The 21,915-nt window shown below is 32.9% G+C and overlaps 1 protein-coding gene and 1 long non-coding RNA gene across 2 annotated transcripts; one reads left to right on the top strand and one right to left on the bottom strand.

Annotated features, from left to right (window-relative positions):
• Positions 1 to 8,387: 8,387 nt before the first annotated feature.
• On the bottom strand, positions 8,388 to 12,841 carry LOC132046353 (L-ascorbate oxidase homolog). The gene is made up of 8 exons (XM_059436954.1): positions 12,482 to 12,841; positions 12,281 to 12,390; positions 10,234 to 10,504; positions 10,027 to 10,129; positions 9,610 to 9,955; positions 9,117 to 9,482; positions 8,955 to 9,033; positions 8,388 to 8,849 (listed from the first exon to the last, which is right to left on the bottom strand). Exons 1-8 carry the CDS (start codon positions 12,635 to 12,637, stop codon positions 8,637 to 8,639), a joined length of 1,644 nt encoding a protein of 547 aa, XP_059292937.1. The 5' UTR covers positions 12,638 to 12,841; the 3' UTR covers positions 8,388 to 8,636.
• A 2,876-nt stretch (positions 12,842 to 15,717) lies between these two features.
• LOC132046352 (uncharacterized) lies at positions 15,718 to 20,855 on the top strand. Its single transcript, XR_009412691.1, has 4 exons — positions 15,718 to 16,080; positions 16,233 to 16,390; positions 19,894 to 19,951; positions 20,299 to 20,855. It is a non-coding gene; the product is annotated as an uncharacterized LOC132046352 (long non-coding RNA).
• Positions 20,856 to 21,915: the final 1,060 nt, after the last annotated feature.

Raw genomic sequence — 21,915 nt, 5'->3', positions numbered from 1 at the left:
TAATAACGTTACCCCTGACTAGATGGAGCCAATGAAATAGTGACGCGCAATGACACGTTTTAAAGTGTCTTGACACATGGCTCATTCGTGATAAGTTCTGCGAATAAATTAAGATAGATCATTAAATGAGCTCTCAACATACCGAAGTATATATGTCCATTATGATATTCTTGAATGACGAAACGTTATATTTTTCACGTCATTGTTATCCGGACTTCGGTGTGATACTTATAACCTAGTGGGCTGTGTGCACAAATTCTAAACGTCTTACGTTGGAATGATGGAATTTGGGAAATATCCATTCACAAATTCCATTCACGGCCGAATGTCGACAAAATATGGTGCGTAAGTGGACAAAAATTCAGGATGAAAATGGGAAGGGAATGGTTTTAGAAAATGGCCGGAATATTCTCTGGAAGAACTTGAGGATAATTCATAAGCATATGAATGATATGGAAAGTACTCAAGCGACTTGAGAGTTATCTTCAAATGGTATTTTAAGGGGTGATTAGATATAGACGTCAGGGAGGGCGGAAAATGTGAACACAGTACTGCATTTTGAAAGAAAGAATGCAGAGAATGAGGAAAGCCAACTTAGCCGTAATTTCAGGTAAGAGCAGGAAATATGGGCTGGGCCAGCGTCACCCGACCCACGCGGCTTTGGAATTTGATGGGTCGGGCTGAGCAGACTCATCATGATGGCCAGCCCAAAGCAGCTTTACATGGGCCACAAGCCTGGCCGGGCCAGCCCACTTTTTTTAGAAAACATTTTTTAAAGGAAAATTTACTTGACATAACTATCTTTTAATTTATTTATATTTAGTAGTTACAGTGATTTGGTAAATTACCATTTGTAGCTATACCAAATACATTAGGTTTTATGGGATATTTCTCCCTCAACTCTCTCTCTCTCTTCTCCCTCATCTCTCTCTCCGTTCTCTCTCTCTCTCTCTCTCTTTTCCTCTCTCTGGTGCCTCTCCAGCCAGATCTGGTCACCACCACCACCAAGGCCGCCGCCGCCGCTACGTGAACCACCTGAAACAACCTCTTTGTTAGGGCCAGTGACGTCAACAGCCTTAGTACGGCCGTCACCACTTGATTCAACCTCAAACTCAAACGCCTCAACTTCAGCTAGGTTACGGAAACCCTCAAATTTGATACCAGGCTGGTGAACGAACAGATCTTCACTACCATCATCACTAGTGATGAACCCAAACCCCTTTTGGTCACTTAACCAAATTTTTTCCGATTAAATATAGTCTTCGTCATTTTTTTTAGTGTGTGTTTTTTTTATTTGATCAAAAATTTGGCTGGAATCCATGGCTTCTTCTCCTTCTTGTACATCAAATTTGAGTGTATTCGTCATTTTTTTAGTGTATTTTTTTTTCTATTTGACCGAAGATTTAACTGGAATCCATGGCTTCTTCTTCTTCTTGTATCTCAGAATTTGAGTGTATTTTCGTCATTTTTTAATCGTAAATATAAGTTTAATGTATTTGGCTGATTGTATTTTTGGGAAAACTAGGTGTATTTGACTATATGTGTTGTTTGAATGATCTATATACAACCAAAATAAAAGGATACATCAATATATATATAAACAATAAAATACACAGCTCCGTCGTGTATTTAAATGCACTGGAATACAACCATTTTGAAGACACATGTACTCAAAGAAATTATATTGATGAATAACTAGTACTTTTGGGAAAACTAGGGGTATTTGACTGTATGTGTTGTTTGAATGATCTATAGACAGCGAAATACAACCAAAATAAAAGGATACATAAATTCAATAAAATACACAGCCCGCCGTGTATTTAAATGCACCTAAATACATCATTTTGAATATACATGTATTCAGAAAAATTAAGGTTGCATGTATCCAAATACAGCCAAATACATGTAACCTCAGATAAAGTTGGATACAACTAAACAGTGTATTCAAATACACTGAAATACATCAAATACATTGAAAGTGTCTAAATGAAGTTGCGAATTGTAAATAGCAAAAAGGTAGCAACGAACTAAAAGCAAACATTAAAAGGTAATTATTTATGTAAGTTATCCTTTTTTTTAATCCAAATTTTAACCTAAAATGTTAAAATTAATATTTATCAGATAATCTTACATAGTATTTCTAACAATGTCCCAAACTATAATTAAGTTATCTCAATATGCTATGAATTTGAAAGTGATACCATTATGTAGGGGATTTTCGTATTGGTTTGTTGTTTCAATAAAATTTTAGTAGCATATGTTGTCTTTTATTGATTTGTTGGTCCTAGTACAAGTTTGATTGTTTTCAATTTGTTTCCTAGTACAAATTGATGAAAGCATCATCATAAGATCTTGCTAGCTAATCCTAGCAATTCTAGAGCCCGTTTGGATTAACTAAAAAAAAAGTGACTTTTAAGCATAAGCAATTATATATTTGGATAAAAGTACTTAAAGGATTTTTAGAAGTAAGGGTAGTATTGAAATTAACAGAAAATATAAGGCATAAGAGGGTGAAGTTGTTGGTCAAACCAAAATGGCTTTTAAGCAACAAAAAAATAAGTTGGAGTTGAGCAACTTCTTGATTTTGGCTTATTTTAAGCACTTTTAACTTAATTTAAGTTGTTTTTTTATTTTACCAAATACTCAAATAAATTAAAAATAACTTATTAAATTGATTTGACTCACTTATAAGCCAATCCTAGTGTCAAACTTTTCAGTTACTTAAAGTCAGAAAACCTCACGAAATTGTACGCTAGTTGCCTCTGTCGTCGAACGCAACGAATTCCAGAATGACAGTAAAATACACACTTTATTTATACCTCGGGAAAGAACTTCCATTCACATTCACATATTCTATGCTCAGGTTATCCATTGGAATATGGAGTCAGCAAAAACACGAAAGGTCAAATATAACATAAAAAGATTCTTGAAGAAGGGAATTTCTCTTATCTTTTCTTGATTGCATCATTGCACACATTTACTTACTTCCTCCGGATAAAAAAAAAAGAGTCCACTTAGCTATTTTCACACCCCTTAAGAAATATTAACTCCTAGATAAAAATAAGTAATTTGACTAAACTATCCCTAATTAAATAGGCATTGGATTTGATCATATAACACTTAATAGAGGCAAATATGAAAAAATAAGTTTAATTCTTTCTTGATTTGCTAAGTGGACTCTTTTTTTAATCCCGAGGGAGTACTACTGTAAATGTCTCAATAATTTAAAAATCATATACAGTTCTCAATAGACACTGTTAAAATAGATAAAAATATCAAGTCCCAAATCAGTCAATACGCACATTCTACGGTATAAAGGGTAGGACAGAATTTTAAAAGAAAAGAAAAAGTAAATTAAGTTATTTTGGTGCAATTCATGAACAAATGCAACATATACACAAATATGCAAAACGTATAAATAAATAATAAGGATTTAAACTGTAGCACGTACGTCCATCAATTGTAGCACCATCTTTGGGGTTGCCCCTAAACATCACAAATAAATAATAAGGATTTAAAATGTATATACATTAATAATAGCGTAATGAATTTTTTATGTCATACTTGTACTTAACCTGCAGTTACAAAAAATTACTTACCATTTATTATAGGATAGCCAATTATGATATTGATTTGAGTTGCATACAATTGAAGGATATTTTGACCATTTTAATGATTATTATTATATTAAAGTTGCTGTTCAAGAGCATTTACCATTTTTTTTGTGGCCATAAAGAGGCAGAGAAATGATATCTTTTGCTCTTACGTTTTGGAGCCTTAATAGGCCATTACTTTCTATTCTTTCACTATCTCATTATTCATATGAGTTATGGATGAATGTGATCTTATTTTCCTTTGTAATCTCCTACTCATTACTCACCCTTATTCATCCTTTTTAGTGTTGTAACTCATGTAACCTCCAAGTAATAATTCTTTCATTATCTACATACTTCACTACCCTATTCAATTCAAGGATGATTTTCCTAGCTATAAATAATTAGTCATCCTTACTTTGTGAGAGTAGAGATAAAAATATAGAGTGCATGAAAAGTGAGTGAGTAAAAAAGAGAGTTTTATTTAGTTGAAGGAAGGTGTTCTTTTTAGTGAAGCTTTGGACTCAACATCTTGTCCAGAGTTTGTTGAGTTATATGACGTGATCGGGTTGTTGTATCTTAGAGGAGACAAGTCGGAAAGATACTTTGGGACCAGAAAGATTCTTCATGGCCAATCTCCTTAAAGAGAGCGAGATATTCGCGCCTCAGCCAAAGATACTTTTATTTCTTCATTTTATTTTTCATTGTAATTATACTTTCAGTTGTAATTTCACCAACAATTACTATTTAAATTATATAAACTAAAGATTACTTTTAGAGAAATCTAGTCCCTTCTTCATGGTTAAAAGATGAGAGGTTGGAAGATGGAGGGGAAAATTAAAGGATTTAAGGTCTATGCTATACAACAAAAAGAGAACAAATAATGCTAGTGGGTGTTGTCATGTTTTGTGTCCTTGTGCATGCTTTTGGAAAAAGGAATTTCTTGCAATAACTTGAGTTCATGTTGAAGAGGTTATTTTAAGTCTTTTGAATTTTGATTATGAAGCTGAAAAAATCTGACGGGGTTTTAATTAGAAACTAGCTCTTGGGATAAGTTTCAACCTAGAATTCATTATTGGATGAAAATTGTGAAAGGGAACTGAAAAAGGAAACAAAAGTTTATTCTGCTGAAAAGGGCTATGATAGTCCTACTTTTTAGGACATATACTTTGTTTGAAGTCGGTATCAAACATTCGTGTGCCCTCATACATGAGAATAACGTGAGATATATCTACCATTGGGGACCTCAACCTCACCCCACTTCACCATCCATAATTCTACTGTGTCTTGCAAGATTTTTACACCTCTTAAAAAGATACACCGTTTTTATAGATTTAATTATAAAAGTATTTGTTGAAATTATTCACATCATATCTCTCTGAACGTCTCACTTATTGGGACAATAAGGATAGATATGGCAAAAAGATATAGTAAACAATTTCTTGTTTTCTTTCAAGTAACAAATATTTTAAAGCAAAATTTAATTTATCAAAATGACTGATATTTGGAACTGAAGATATACCCAGTTAATTAAATGGCTCAAAGAGATGACATTAATTAAGTAATGACAATTCATCACCTACATGTTGTTTAAATTAAAAATGATCAACAATCTTAAGATTAGCTAAAAGACAAGTGTGAGAAAACCTCTTTTCGCGTTTGGTGAAGCCCTTCACAAGTCAGTTACGAACAACTAATTAATGACACCGTGCATCCGCCCCTGCCCAAACAAAATTTGGTATATAATCTTATTATATTGATTTGTTCATTCCCTTCCTCAAATATTGACATCTCTTGCAAAAAATTCAGTGTACGCCTCTAGTTTAGCCATGAGTCTGGCTAAATGCAGCTAGTAAAATAGCTATGCGAAAAGATACATCTTAAAGCTTCGTTACATATATGAGGTTAATTTTTTATGTACTTCTTCTAATAAACTAGTCGATCGGTCATTAATTAGTAAGACCTCGAAATACCAACTCATGTTTATTTTTCTCAAAGGATAGCATGTCAAACTTTCGACGTCATCATTGTCCTGGCTCTCCTATGATAGTTAGAGTACTGTGTATATAATTTTTGGGTGAGTGCAAATTTCTAATTGTCTTACGTCAGTATTAATTGAAGGATGGAATTTGGGAATGTAGCCAAATTATGGTACGTAAATGGACAAAAAATTGGATGAAAAAGGGAAGGAGCTATTTTAGCATTGGTTCAAGAATATTCTCTGGAGAAGCATGGACAAATGTTTAGGCGAAGTCGTAAGCGTGAATAATGAACAGTTGAACACTCAAGAAAGTTGAGAATTTCATTCAGATAGTTTGGTAAGAATGCCCAAATATTTACCCGCACTGAATATTTACACCAAATCATATAAATTTATTATAGTTAAGTGATTTAAGAGGTGAGAATACATATTAATTAACCATAGTTAAGTGCTGAAACTACGTGCAAATACACATATTATGCATTTATTGACTTGGTAACCACCGAGTACGAATATTTTTTTCCCTTTCGTAAGAGTGAATGAGAGGTGACTTGGGGTCGACATGTCATGCATTGCTTTTTATCATTTTGGCTTAATGCATATGCGGCCCTCAAAATTTGTCCCTTTTTTCCATTTTGGCACCTCAACTAAGTGTTGTTCCTATTGAATCCTTGAACTCGTCCCAATTATATCTATCAAACCCCCTAAATCTGATTTTTATTAGAAGCAGTAATTAAATTAGGGAAATGAAGGTGGAGTAATATTTTAGACATGTGGTAAGCTATTCTTTAGGTCATGGATGTGTCGATTTCTTCTGGTTTTGCTTTTTCACTGCGAGCTTAATTAAGAGCTACTCTTTTTTCCCCTTCTCAATTGCTGCTAATCTTAGCTAAAAGATGACATAATTATGTTTGAATATATATTAGCATGTTCTTACATCGAAGATTGAATACTGTGTAAGTCGGATTGTGTTTAATAGACATTACTGGAGGACGAGTTCAAGGGTTCAATAGGAGAATAACAGCTTGAAATCTTACAAATGGAAAAAGGGACAGTTTGAAAATGCGTATATGCATTAAGCCTATTGTTTTCTTATCTATTTCTTTTTTTACAGATCAAACATATGTTTCTTAGATATTTGTACGTAAAAATATACTTAGTAATTAGTATATATTCCCTCTTTTAATTCTAAAATGTGAAGTTAGCAAAATTAAATGTTATAATCACTTTCAATCAGTATTTAATTTGCACTTGGAGGAGACTTTATCGAGTCAAATCAAGTTTTTCTTAATTTTCAAGACAAGATAGAGTTCTATTTCAAACTTATTTAGTTATTTATCCTCCAAACATTCTAGGGCGACTTAGTTGCTTTAAAAATTAAATAAGAAAGGAGGACGAGAATATTCAACTCAACTAGATCGTTTTGAGCTAAGCTCTAACTTGACTTGTTTAATTTACATGAATAAAGCTGAAATATTATGTAATTGGATTACTGGACACAAAGTAGTAGTCCCTCTATTTCAATTTGTTTGAACCTATTTCCTTTTTAGTCCGTGCCAAAATAAATGACCTCTTTCCTAATTTGGAAACAAATTCACTTTATGAATGATTTCCTGATACCACAAAAATTTCAAGGCTTATTTTGAACCACAAGTTTCAAAAGCCTTCCTCTTTCTTAAATGTCGTACGCCTACTGAATGGGTCATATAATGAAACGGAGGGAGTATTATATTTAGACAATATTGAGCTGAGTTGCCATTAACAATCAAGTACAAACCAAAGCCCAACCACTTGAGAAATTTTTTCTTTTGGGCGCCGTTTGGACATGATTTCATCTCATGAGATGAAATCATGTTTGGACATGCAATTTGGATTTCTTAAGTTGCAGTTTTTTTTATAAACATAAAAACCCCACAAATTGTGAAAACCATCAAAATTTTCTTAATTCTTATACAATCTTACGAAATGAGTAAATCATAGTTCATAATAAAATTAATACGCTACTAGAAGGCCTTTCTAAAAAATACAACATCAATTGATCAAACTTTAGTTCAATAAAAAGGAAAATTTAACATGAATAGTAATGTAACTACTCGTTAATATAATCCTCCCACATGGTACATACAATATATCTACCAACATATGGTTGGTAAACATGATTGGTAAATATATCTACCAACTTATGAGTCTTTTTTTATAAAATATAAATGTATGGGTCAAATTTTACATCTATATTTTTTGAAATCATGATTTCAAATCCCAAATCATGCCTTTTTGAATGATTTGGGATTTCATCTCATGAGATGAAATGAGAGATGAAATCGCATGTCCAAACGCCTACTTGTTGTAGATACGACCTAATAGTATCCAATAGGCAAAAAAAAAAAAAAAAAATATTAAAAAAAAAAACCCACTAATAGGCAACCTTGTATTATTAGTGTATAAAATTTTTGTTTAGAATACCGAATTTTGTTTTACTCCAATTACTCTAAGTCCTCATCCATGGATTCCGTAATGCATAATGATAAACTTAGTATAGTAACTCCTGCTAACTCAAAGACTTCAACATTTCGGTTAATGACTCGTGTGGTGAAAAGGCTACATAAATTTGGGGCTTTGGTGATTTCCTTTTCAGTCTAAGTTTTTATAGACAAAGTCACCAGATAAATTGTGATGATGGCAGGTTGCAGGTACTCGATAAATTAAGAATTATGCAAGCTAACCCGAATTAGTTTGGCTCCACCACAAGACTTGTTCATAGTCATTTCTCGAGGAACAATGTGATAAATGAAAGAACCTCTAAATAAAGATACTTTTGCCTTGAAATAAAGAAGTTATTCCCTGCTTATCTATTTGGCATCCAACCAAAAGTTTGAACAAAAAATGAAATGTAGTGAAATGATACATTCCATCAATTCCAACAATAGAAAGCAGGATACACATCATATAGAAAGAAAAGAAGAGACTCTAAATCATAGCTCAATCTCAGCATCTTAACTCTTCCCAGATTAAATCTTTCCCGGTCACCCTGTCGTGACAGAAAACTAAGAACTATTACTGTTTCAAAGAGGCCTAGTGTGGTGATGTCTAGCTTTACCACAAAGAAGAGCATTCTTTGGTATTGGAAGTTCATCTCTCCAAGAATTTGCTGGGGAGTAAACTCTTAAGTAGAATTGCTGACCCAAGTACCTCCTTGACCAATCCTCAGACCTTATGTTCCACATTCCTACATTATCCAATGCCATGTATATTGCAGTCCATGACTTGGGATACACCTAAATTACATCAAACAAATACGTTGGAAACATAAGTTTAAGGATGCTCTAGCATTGAACAAAGTTGAGATCATGTGCACTATTATACTAGAAGTTTTGACAGACCTGAGTGGTGCAACGTGCAACCGTGTCCCTTAAGTTGTAGTGCAATCTACTTGCTGGAGTCCATTGTCCACCACTCATGCTGTTCGTTCACAAAGATAAATTAATAATCAAGAGGACTAAATGTGTAAATCAGCTTTTTTGATGAAGTAACAGATGATTTACCCAACAACAAAGAAAGAATAGCCATCTATATGCCATGACTGGACACTATTCTCCCAGTTTTGGAAAATGATCTCAACGTAAGATCTGAAGTTAGCAGCCATAACAGGGGTTCCAATATACGCATTTCCGTTGTAGGGCTGGTCAGAAATGCTACCAAGGTTGAACACTCCTCCAATGTTGAAGTGATCAGCCAGCTTTAATGGGGTGTCTGGATCAACATATGAGACACTGTTGACAGCATATCTCTGTTTGCCGTTTATATATGGAGCAGAATTGGCAAGCATGATCGTGCGCGTAGGCTTGATCAACCCATAATGATAGGAACCTTGAGGATTAGGCCTTGGTCCGCTTGCAGTTAGATTCCATCTGATTTAACAATCAACAAATGAAGAGTTTTCAGTTTCAGAATAGGTAAATAACCTTCTGAAGTAATGACTTATCTTTTCATTTTTGTGATAAATAAAGCGAATTAGACAAAAGACGATGCTACTACCGAATAGATTTGGCCTGGTAAATTGACCAAGTAATTTGAGTAGTAGGCCCACCAGGGAGAGGTCCAGAGACTTTTGTCCATGAGTTGCTGTAGTGAAGAACAGCTGTGGTGGTTAGCACTCGTCTGGTGAAGCGTGAAGAGACCACGACATAGTAGTCCTTTGGAGCCTGATTAGCTGTCACTAAAACTGAATAAGACTGTCCTAGATGGATGTCAAGTGAAGTGTAGGTTGTTTGGAGTGTATGTGATCCCTCAACTTCAACTAGTTTCATCGTGTGCCCTTGAATTCTGAAATTTATAGATGTTGCAATCCCCACATTAGATATCCTGAACCTATATGTCTTACCTGCACATTGAGTGGAGAACTAAGGCACAGAGAAAACAATATTATTGTAATCAGACAAGTAAGCAATTTACCTTGATCAACTGTAAATGTGTATCCATTCCATCCGCGACCATTGATAATAAGACCATCAGGTAATGGAAGATTATGACCACTATCTAAAATGTACTTCAGTTGCTGCAAGAATCAAACCCCCGCGTAAATTTAGCACCAAGATCATTCCGTAAAAAATTGTAAAGATAACAAAAAAATGATAATTGATCCAAACAGATGGCACTCACCCTGTGACTTCTCTTGTACAAGTCTCCAGCTAGTACAGTAAAGTCATGAGCAGGTTGAGCAAAAGGTACTGGAATTCGAGGACGGCTATAAACTCTGATGGCACCATATCCCCCTGCTGCTTTCTGCATTCCAAGTGATGGGAAGTAGAAAAAACTACCTATCTGGTCTTTTGCTTGGAGAGTGTAAGTGAAGCTTTTCCCAGGTGGAATTGGACAAGTTGTACCAAAAGTTCCATCTTGCCATGAGTTTCTCCTTTGTTGTATACCATTCCTGAAACAATTTTCAGCAAATTTGAATTGTCAGGAAGCAAAAAATATTGCCAGCTGAATAATTCTTTAGTTAGTCTATACCAATAAACTCATTAAATTACTGCTAACTAATACTTTAGTAAGAGGTTGTTATGTGATTAAGAGATGCTATTAGCATAAACCGTTTTAATTTGTTAGACCAATTTAATTGATGGTATACAACAAGACTAACCTATGCTGCAAGAAGTATAGAGTAAATGAAAAGAGCTAAGATGAAATCTATCTGCTTATATTTTATTAATTCAGCTATTTCTGTGATAAAAACTTTGATTTTTCGTTGAATTGCTTCTACTTCCTCCCCAATTCAATGTGTATGCATGGTCACCTATGCACGAAATTATATCAGATTGAATTGTGTTTACATTATCTAAAAGTTTAAACTATTGCAGGCATGTTTCTTTTTTCCTTCAACCAAGTATGTGTCAATCTTTTACCGGCGGTTATCGGTGAAACTCGCACCTAAAATCTCTACCTGCTTTGATACTATATTGAATGACATGAACAACCTCATCAAACGGTTTAAAATATCAAAAAAGGACTTTTTAGTTATTACTAATACTGTTTTAAGGTCTACAACTTATCCTTGAAAGATTCACTTAGTACAATTTGGTGGGATTAGACTCCAGTAGCCTTCATTATTCACCCTTCATATTGCTAATAAAATAGTGCTCCATCATTTTGGCCCTACAGAAAAACATGCCACTTTCTCTCTGTTTTCTAGGAGTGTGCCTCATTGTATTCCACATATAAAATATAGTAATAGTTCATGTCAGAGATCTAGAGATCTAGCACGTGGGCAGTGGGTTTCTTTGATTTACCAAAAATTTGTAACCCCATACCATATTAATTCCATGTCTCACAGTAAAGTATCCTGCGCATTAAGTTGCAAGAGAAGACATGAATGGTAAGTTTGAGAAGTAAAAAACTACAGCGGTAAAAATAAAAGGAGATAACAGGACTAGGACCTACTCATGTGGACCAGCATTCAAAATGATTAGACAAGTCTAATGCCTACAGCTCATATCTTGGTTGTAAACTAGACCAAAAGCACATTACTTTCTGTTGACAAATCCCTACCCATCTTTCTTCATAATCATAACTAATCCAGATCCGGATTTACTATGAAAATAATACTAATATGTACGCGAACTCACATATTTCCTAGAATTTTGATCTAATATAACAGGTTCGCACTTAATACCCATAATACAAAAAAATTAAATAGTACACTTAATTGAATGCTGAGCTATTTACCTAAAGAACCAAGGACTCCTTGATTCCTACTTAATACTTTTCTTTCTCCTTTCTAGTGGTGCACCAACCACACCCCTCCTTACCCATATCTTTCATTACAAGGACACCGTTTAGCTTTTTAAAAAAGTTGCATTTTTTTTTTTTTTTTTTGCTACAAAGATGTGCACTTTACTATATTATTATACAGCTATATTAGGAATGGCAGAAATAAAATCGTTAGTAAGTAAAAGAAGAAATGAGACAAAATGATTTTATCATAGACATTTCACTGTTCATGAACGTATACTAGGAGGCAAAATATCAAATATATCTGCATCAAAAAGTAGTTCTTTCTATTAAAAAATGTCAATTCCATTGCATAACAGCCAAAAGATCGTACCCTTTTCTTTTTCTTTTTTTTTTTTTCTTTTTTTAATCTGAATAACATTAACAGGGAATGAGAAAGAAAAAAGGAAAAAAGAATACACTTTGATTAAAATCTTACCAAGAAATGAGAAAAGGCTCATTCAAGTAGTTGTAGACACTGATAATCAAATTGTCATTGGTTACACAGTCAATCTGTGGACCTGGAAACTGCCCATTTATCAAGATCCCCTGCCACAACCATTACATAAACAGAGTGTTAGTTAAATCAACTTAGTGAAAATCCAAGAAACTTCAAGATTATGAAGAACTATACATATACCTGTTGTTTGACACCGAGAGGGTAAATATTTCCATAAGTGATTTTCCAGGTGTAGTACCGATAAGGGTTGCCACCATATACACTTTGTAAAGTACTAACACACACAAGAATAATAGTGAGAATGGTAGAATAATGAACAATGCTCTTCTCCCTCATTGTGTTGTTTCTTTTTGTTTTTCTTGAAAAGAAAGTGAACTTTTTTCTGCTTTCTCTTCTTCTCCAAAATGGAAAAAAAGTTGGGAGGGAAAAGAAAAGGAGAAAGAGAAAGGAGAGAGTTATCAAAAGGCTTGTGAATTGTCAGTGAGAGTGGACAAAATATATTGTGAAGTGAGAAGGACTAAGCCCCTGTGACCCCCCTTTCACATGCAACTGGGAATTCCTGATTTTAAAAATGATAAAAAGGAAAGATTGGATCCACATTAACAAATTAAGTGAAGTCTCGAAGACAGCAAATTAGGCATCTTTTCATCACGATGTACCAGCAAATTAGGCATCTTTGATGAGAGGTTTTGAGTTGAAAATATAGAGATTAATATTTAGTAGAGGAATTTTAACCCCTTTGGGGTCTTCCTAGACGACATCTTGATTGGTCAAATCAGTAAATATGGATTGTCAACTGTCAAGTACTTAAAGCAAGAAAAAAAAAAAAAAAAAGAGTTATAAATTTATGAAGTGAAACAATCAGTTTCTATCTTGGTAGTAATTATAAGGTGAACAGTATTCAGTGGCGGAGTCACACTATCTAAAAGGGTGTCGATTGACACAACTTTGAAAACTACACTGTTTAGATGGTGAAAAATATATAGGTTGAATCCCATGAATTCTTTATGTAGTTATTTTTTTTATATTTTGATTCATTATCGTGAAAATATTGGCTCCGTCACTAAAGGTGGTAATTACGGAGAAAGGTCGGCTGAAAGTGGTTCAACTTTCATAATACGAAAATTCTTAAGAATGGTAAGAAAAATAAAGAGAAAACAACACAAAATACCTCTAAAAAAGTAAAATATTTATCCGTCCATAATTAATTCGTTTTTACCCAGCCAGCTGAAAATATTTACCCGAGTACCCTCTCGCACAAAACCCTTCGTCCATGATACTATCTCAATATATTTATGTACCATGATGGTATCATGGAGGACTAAAAGAGTGTTTCATGGAAAAGATCGAAAGAAGCCCTCCATGATACCATATCGATATGGAATATATCATGATGATTGGCCAAATCGAGGGAAAGTGTCTCATTGAAGTATTGAAGCAATCCTCCATTATATCATCTCCCTATATGCAGTGGCGGAGCCACATAGAGCTGAGGGTGTTCATCTGAAACCCCTCGGCGGAAAAAATATTATTTTTACAAGGTTAAAATTATTCTGTATGTATATATAGTAAATGTTGAACCCCTTAGACTTCTTCGTATGTTTACTTTTTTATATTTTGAACCCCCTCAGCAGAAATTCTGGCTCCGCCACTGACTATATGTATACAAGATGATGATATCATAGAGGATTTTTTTTTTAAAAGAGAGCGTGTTTTTTGAATAAATGAAATGATTCTCTATGATACCATGTCAGTATATTATATATACCATATAAGCTTTATAGAGAGGGCTGATAAGTGTTTTTGAAGAAATGAAAAAAGTCCTTTGTTATATCATTATGGTATATAAAAGGCAGAGTAATACCATGTTGGTATCACAATTTTGGAGACATTTTGGTTAAATAGCTTTAGGGGTATAAAAGTAAAGAACGTATGAGGGGATAATTATTTTATTTTCAAGGGGCATCGATGTTCTTTCATCACCAGTAAAAGATATTGAAGAGAATCTTTCTAAGATAACACTATTTGGCTCTCCAAATAGTAAAAGTACACTTGTAATGAAAAAAAATGAATTTTCAACATCCCTTTCAAAGCCATACTAAAAACAAGTTAGACTCAAAAGTCGAGGAAGAAATTCTAGCAGCCTTGTATAGGTAGGCAAAATGCAAAAAGTGGGTACTTTATTTGTGTTCTTGGATGCAATACTTAATGCATGTAGTCAGCGGATATTAATAAAGGTTTTACTTTGAGTTTGCACTTAAAAGTTGTTCCCCGACAAGATGTAAAGATAAGAAATTGTTATACTTGGCATCACAAAACCCCAAGTTTGATCAAGCATCAATTATAAGGCACTTATAAGGCACATGCATGTTCAATTGCTAGTGCCAAGAATTCAAAATCATGTTCTTGTGGGCTTCCTAGAATTTCTGTTCTGTTCATTGCCAAATTAAAGAATTCCCATATTAAATATTTAATGCTAACAACTAAGTAACAATTGGTTGGAACATGTTCTCAATCATTAAAGTGGCTGTGAGATCTAATGCTTCAGTTCCTACTTGTTAAATATCCATTTTATATATATGGTATAGGTAAATCTTGGACAGAGGAAATTCAAAAAAGAAAAAGTTAAAATGTCACAAATGGAAACCAAATTCAGAATCTAAAAGATTTTTTTAATCTCTTTTTACCATTGTGTAGGAAGTTTTCTTGAGTAAAATGTAAATGGAATTCGATAACCAATAAACAAATAATTTCATCTATGCACAATATAATGTTTTAACAAAAGAGATCCAATCTATATATAATATAAAGTTAGGCATAAATAAGGTAATGTGACACCTCTCTATGGCCTCCATTAGCATTTATCTTTTTTCTCAATTTTTTGACATTTTTTCTCTTCATTCTCTATTTTACTAAATAAAATAAAATACTAAAGGTTCACCGCCCACATATAATAAAGACTCACTCACCATTTAATAGCATTATTTGTCATTACTTCCCTTATAATTATTGTAATTACATTGTATTAAATCTATATATATATATATATATATATATACAGAAAATGCGACACATAAAGACTTTTTTTCTCCTTTTCTTTTTGACACATATTTCACTCCTATTTTTCCCCCCATTAACTGATTTATTATGATGAATTATAGTATTTATCTTTTTTCTTTTTCTTTTAGACATTTAATTATTAATTTTTATTTCACAAAACTTTTTTTTCTCCCATTAACTGATTTATTATGAGGTGCCAAAAGACATCTTTAGTAATTGTCCAAACTTCTCCTACGTACTGTCGTTACAAAGTAAATGTCCGTTATGATAAAAAATGATGATTGCGTCGGTTATGATAAAAGTAAATGTCATTACAAATTTCTCCTACCTACTCTATCACTCCTACCTCTTCCCCTCCCCTATAACAAATCAAACAATTAGTATATATTAATATGTGCTAATGCTCAGGTTGTTCATCTTACTATGTTCTTCATTTTATTTGATCTTTTAAATTATTAACCATGGTTGTTTTACACAACTTCTCTGCAACATAAGAAGAAAGAGTCGTGTAGGAAAATAATAGGTTATTTCCTTTAAATTAGAATACTCATTTAGTTTTATCTTTAATCTTATTTTTCCTCTCATCTTGCCCAAAAACTTCTTAACAATTTTGATTATTTTCTCTTTGATTAGTCGACTCGGTTAAAGAACAACGAATGTTAATTTGAGTTAAACATTTCTTCACAGCAGAAGGAAAAGAGACAAGCAAGAAAAATAAGGTGTCAACTCTTTTACCTCAGAATTCTCATTTTTTGTTTATTTACTATTGCCTTCTTATCTTGCCGAAGTCTTTAACAATTTTGATTTATTTCTTTTCTTTAATTAGTCTGCTCATCTGAAGAGCTTTGAAATTGATGGCAAAAATAAATAGGTGGTTTCTCTGTTACCGAAGGAAAATGAAGAGTGAAAGAAGTAATCCGGAAAACAAAACAGACAGGTCATAATTGTGACGTTCTTTTTAAAAGATTTTTCTTGTCAAGAATCGAAGGAGCGGAGAAAAATACTTGACGCGAGTGCAGATAAAAACGGGTTTGAAACTTTCTTTTTTTCGCAATAGGTTTTATGACTTTCTCCTCTATTTTTTGGGATCTCTTGCTATGTTGTACTTAGATAGATTTTTTTTTTTTTTTTTTTTTTGTTTTAGAGATACAATTTTTACAATTCATAATATGGGTGATGTGAATGTTGAAAGATTAAGTAGGCCTTTGGTCATAGAAACAAAATATTTTTCACGTTATTTGGAACTTTTGAAATTGAAATGGTGTTTGATTATAATTTTTGCAAACAATATTTGGTTGTTTGAATATATCGAAACTGAAAAAGGTGAAAACATGGTTTTAAGTGTTCTCCAAATTTTAAATAAAACTTTAAGTTGTATTTAAAATTTGTATTTGAATTTTTATCACCAAACATTAATTTTCAAATAAAGTGCAAAAAAAAAATCGGAAAAAAGTAAATAATTCTCATGGCCAAACGGGTCCTAAGAAAGAAAGATTTTGAATAGTAGTGCAGAGAATTAGGGATGAAATAAATGGAGATGTGTAGGCACGAAGGGGGAAGTAAAATTTCTACTTTTTGAAGTAACACTGCGGAGGGAGAAAAGGAAATGAATAAGAAGGAAAAAAAAAAAGAATAGGAAAAAGAGAAAAGAACAAAATATTAGATGATTGAAGGGAAATAATGTTTTTTGTTGAATAAGAATGCCTATTAAAGGATGAGTTGAAGGGATTAAGAATTAAAAAAAAAAAAAAAAAAAAAAAAAAAAAAAAAAAAAAAAAAAGTAGGAAAATAAGTTAATTCATCGAATAGAAAATGTAATTGCATTCCCCTTCATTTCTTTTATTTGATTTAAGAATATTAGAAAAATCTAATTTTGTATTGTGTAATGAAAAAGTAAATGAACTACATATATATTAAATACATATTTTATGACTAAGGGATTAGTAAATGGATTATCTATAAACACATATACACACATTTATTTAAAAGTGAAAATCTCCTTGATTTTTTTATTTCGTTTCTAAAGAGAATCCGGTAATCGAAGATGTAGTTTATCTATGCTCTATTCTAATATTGATATTTATATTTGTGCTTATTAATCCATATAAATTTTTTAATTTATATTCATGTAAATATTATTTATTTTGGTCTTGACTATATGCATAAAAGAGAATATAATGTTCAATCTTTAAGTTTTTCTTCAAAGCCTAATCATTCTTGTGAGCCAAAAGGATCATATGGTGTGGTCAAATTTTAATATGCTTCGTCGTTAGGGCCAACTGTTACAAATTCAATTGGATTCAGGAGAGGGTGATAAAAGAAAAGAAGAAAAATGTCGACAACAGTTACAGGCACAGCTTTGTCTTTTTGGTACAAGGTTTATCAAATTTTAGAAAGTCACAAGGTTCTGCAATTTGAGTCAGACCAATTTGTATTTTTGCTGAAAACTGAGGGTTTCAGACATGAATCAATGAATCAGAGTCTAGATTTGGAATTAAGCTACAATTGATTTTTAAACCATTGTAAAATTGGAAAAGGGTCAAATATACCTCTATATTATCAGAAAAGGGTTAAATATACATGGTAAAATTCCTACTCATATCTTTTAGGAGCAACTATTACATTTTTCAACTAACTTAATATCTTTACTTTTCGTTATACTTTGATTCTTCAAATATATTTATACTTTAGTCCATATATACCCCTCCTCCGTTAAAATTATCTATCGTGGACATGAGATATAACATGGCAACTGACAATTCGGTGAGGTGGACACCACATGGCATGCCACCTCGCCCACCCAAACCATTTACCCCTCTCTTCCCCTTCTTCTTCCACCGCTATCATCTCCTTCTCTCACAACCTTTGTCTCCATTAGCACTACCACACCAATATCTCCTTAAAAAACACTCCTAATTATTGCTTAAAAAACACTCCTAATTCAAAATTTAACTTTAAATTGCCTACAAATTTGAAGTAACTAAACCATTAGTTCAAAATTGAATTTAAAAAAACCAACCAATCCAAACTTATTTGGTAGAATTTGAAACGTTAATATTCTAATCGGCAAAACTAATAAATGAAAACCCAAAAGTTTTCATTAATCCAATGGCAATTAACAATTGTTTCCACACCCAAACATTTTGGTTACAAATACTTTACAATAATATTCACCGCTTAACTCGTCGAAATCTACCGATAGTAATCGCCTGAGATAATCGAAACCATTGAAAAAGATAAATAAGTTATATTATTAAAAGAGATAATTCAAATGGGGAAGAAAATGAAGTCAGTAGCATCACGACTTGATGGTGGTGTGGTGGTGCTAATGGAAACAAAAGCTATGGAGGGAAGGAAATGATAGTGGTGGAAGAAGAAGGGGAAGAGGGGTAAATGGGTTGGGGTGGTGAGGTGGCATGTTATGTTGTGTCCACCTCATCGAGTTGTCGATTCTTGCCACGTCATATTTCATATCCACCATGGATAATTTTAACGGAAGAGGGGTATATATGGACTAAAGTATAATAGAGGGGTATATTTGAACCTAAAGTATAACGAAAAAGGTATATTTAGACCTAAAATATAACGAGGGGTATATTCAACTCTTTTCTGATAGTACAGGGGTATATTTGACCCTTTTCCGTTGTAAAAATATCATATTTTTAGATTATCAATTAATAATTCCTATAAAAAGTTAACCACAATTGATTCTTAATTTTTTAACACTGCGAGGCTAAACTTAGTAGCCGTTTGGCCATAAAAATTATTCACTTTTTTCTGGAAATTTTTTTCACTTTTTTTTTTACTTTTGGGCGTTTGGCCATAAATATTCGGAATACAACTTGAAGTTGTATTCCGAAATTTCAGAAACAAGAAAAACTTATTTTTTTTTAAAATTCACTTTTTTATAACTACATTTCACCAAAAACTATAATTTCAAAAACTATGACCAAACACAACTCCAACTCCAGCTTCAAAAATTACAAAAAAAACTGAATTTGTTTTTGATATTTTTGGCCAAACGGCACCTTATTTTCACACTATCGATGTATAAAAATCAACAGAAGAAAATATTAGGCAGCAAACAACAATGTTCGAGGATACAGCAGGCTTGTTACCATAGTTCTTTAAGTGACAGTTGTGGCTTTTGTCTGACCTTATTCTCTCTCTCGAAAGTGCTAAAAATGTTCTCATTGATATAACATGATAATTTCATAAAGTTGTGCACCTTTTTTAATTAGTAGTAATTAAGCACTTGCATATTACAAATTATCCAAATTATAATTTGAAGTGCAACTCTTTTTAAGTTAAAGACAATATTTTGAATTTCTGAAAATTGATATTTTCCTACAGCACATCCTGTAATCATTACAAGAAAAACAAGTGATACCCTTTACAATGGTAAAGAAATCTTGAATTTGATCACACAAGGCACTCCCTCTGTGTTTGTGATTCTTTCTTCAATCGTCTTTCTACCCCTATTAATGATCTTTTTTTCTGCTTGCTTTCTGATTATTGAGGATGTTATGTAGGGGTTATTCTGGGCAATGGGCTTGTGAGACTTCCTATATCAAAATCACAGATTTGTTGGTAAGCATAAAGTTTGGAGTTAGTAGACAATTTTCTGGACCTCAAGACTGGTGAAACAGAATTGTTTCAGTAGTTTACAATGATCATTTAAACTTATTTTTTAAAGAAATTGTATGGTCCCAAAAAACTTCAAAATCCCTGCTTACCAGGGGTGTTGGGACGTCCATTAATTGGAGCTTTCCAGGAGGCCAGGACAGATATCAATTGGGTGTTTGAAAATTTTCAACCTTTGTTTTTACATATTCCTAGGACTAATGAAGTGTTTAACCTTCTGTAATTGGGCTGGGAGGGCCAGATATATAATGTGGTTACCAAAGAAATGAAGTCTCATTCAGGTGTAATTTCAGGTTTCTATTGCTGTGCAATCTACCTGCAGGGGATTCGCCATTGATCTCTGCAAAAGTAAAAGAATGGAGAAGCCTGTAAGTATCTAGCAATTCAAAGTGACACTATGACAGTAGTAAACTTGAGTAGGTTTCGTTATGGGGCAATCACGGATGACAAGCAAAGGGTAAGGTCAATGCCTGAGGCAAATCTGGGGATTGATACATTTGCTCATTTTGGTCCATAGAATACAAACACACATATCTCAAAAGTCAAAAGCTTACAATTTATGGATAGATGCCAAATAGCAAGTACTCTATTTTCATCTGATTTTTAAGAAGGTTCCTTTGAATAGATCTCTTAAATGCATGTCATTACCTCCTAATTTATTTTACTTGGTCAGATCATATGATCATCTAGAAGCTGTTTGAAGAAGTCATCATGTCTTTTTGATTTGTTTCATCACCCTATATCCGAACGACTATTTGTCCAAGACAGGTGGTGATTTAATGAAGCTAATCAGGTCAAGAATTAATGTAATTAATATAGCATTCAATAAAATATTGGAGCAGTTCAATTATGTTCCTGTTTAAAAATACTCTTCCGGATCCCTAATGTCTGCTAAGTTTGCCTAGGTTGGTCTATCAATTGCCACAACAAATGGATCGATCTTGGCAGACACAAAACCGGCTTATAAATTCTTCCTTCACTGCGCTACATATGGCAATGTCACTCACAAAGACGGTTTGCTGAAATTAAAAGGTTCAACACATAGTATATATACATAAAAAGTTTTTTTACGTATTTACGCAATAATTTTTGGCAAGGGGTGTGTTGACACCCCTTGGACTCAATGATGAGGAGCTTGTAACCATCTCCTCAGGTAAACTGGATTTGTTTCCCTTCTGCCACAAGCAGGGGGGAAATTGTTGGCGTAAATTTAGATAGGGGAGGAGTGTTGATTCATGTGATGTTTTGATGATTAACAAACAAAGCTTGTATACAGGGGCGGCTCAATACTGTTAGGCCCTTTTCAACTTTCAATGAAGGGCCTTAACCCTTTTTATCACAAAAAAGAGAATCGAAAAAAAAAATCATAATTATTTTTCATTTGAAGTCTTTTCGAGGATCTATGTCAGATATCTTGCTTACTTCCTCAAGAGCTCTTCTTTGAGATTGTACCAAAGATTCAATTCTTCCTTTTTGAGTTTTAAACAACCGGGTTCATATTTTCTAGTTGACATATTTTATATTCTAATAAATAGTTAAAGAGATAATATATATTACGTAGTAAAATATCAAAAACATGCAAGTTTTAGATGAAAAAAAAATGAAAAATTTGAAATAATAAAACTTGATTTAAGAAGTTGATAACTTGATTTGAGAATACTTATTTGGTGCTTCAATATACCTCTTGCAATATTTGCTGTCCGAGAAAAACAAAAATAGCAAATTCATACACTGTAGCTCGTCTTTCATAGCAATATAGTCAAAGACTCTCTTGGAGAAACAAAAAAGAATGTGAAAGCATAGAAGTATACTAGAATTTAGAGAAAGATTAAAAGTAGATTGAGCATTGTAGAGAAACCAATCGAGGTCCCTTTTTTTTTTTTGTCAATATAGTAAATATAGATTGAGTA

This window comes from Lycium ferocissimum, chromosome 2 (assembly GCF_029784015.1).
Source record: "Lycium ferocissimum isolate CSIRO_LF1 chromosome 2, AGI_CSIRO_Lferr_CH_V1, whole genome shotgun sequence".
Classification (NCBI taxonomy): Eukaryota; Viridiplantae; Streptophyta; class Magnoliopsida; order Solanales; family Solanaceae; genus Lycium; species Lycium ferocissimum.
The sequence above is the reverse complement of the archived record's forward strand: the minus strand, read 5'-3'. Positions and strand labels throughout refer to the sequence as shown.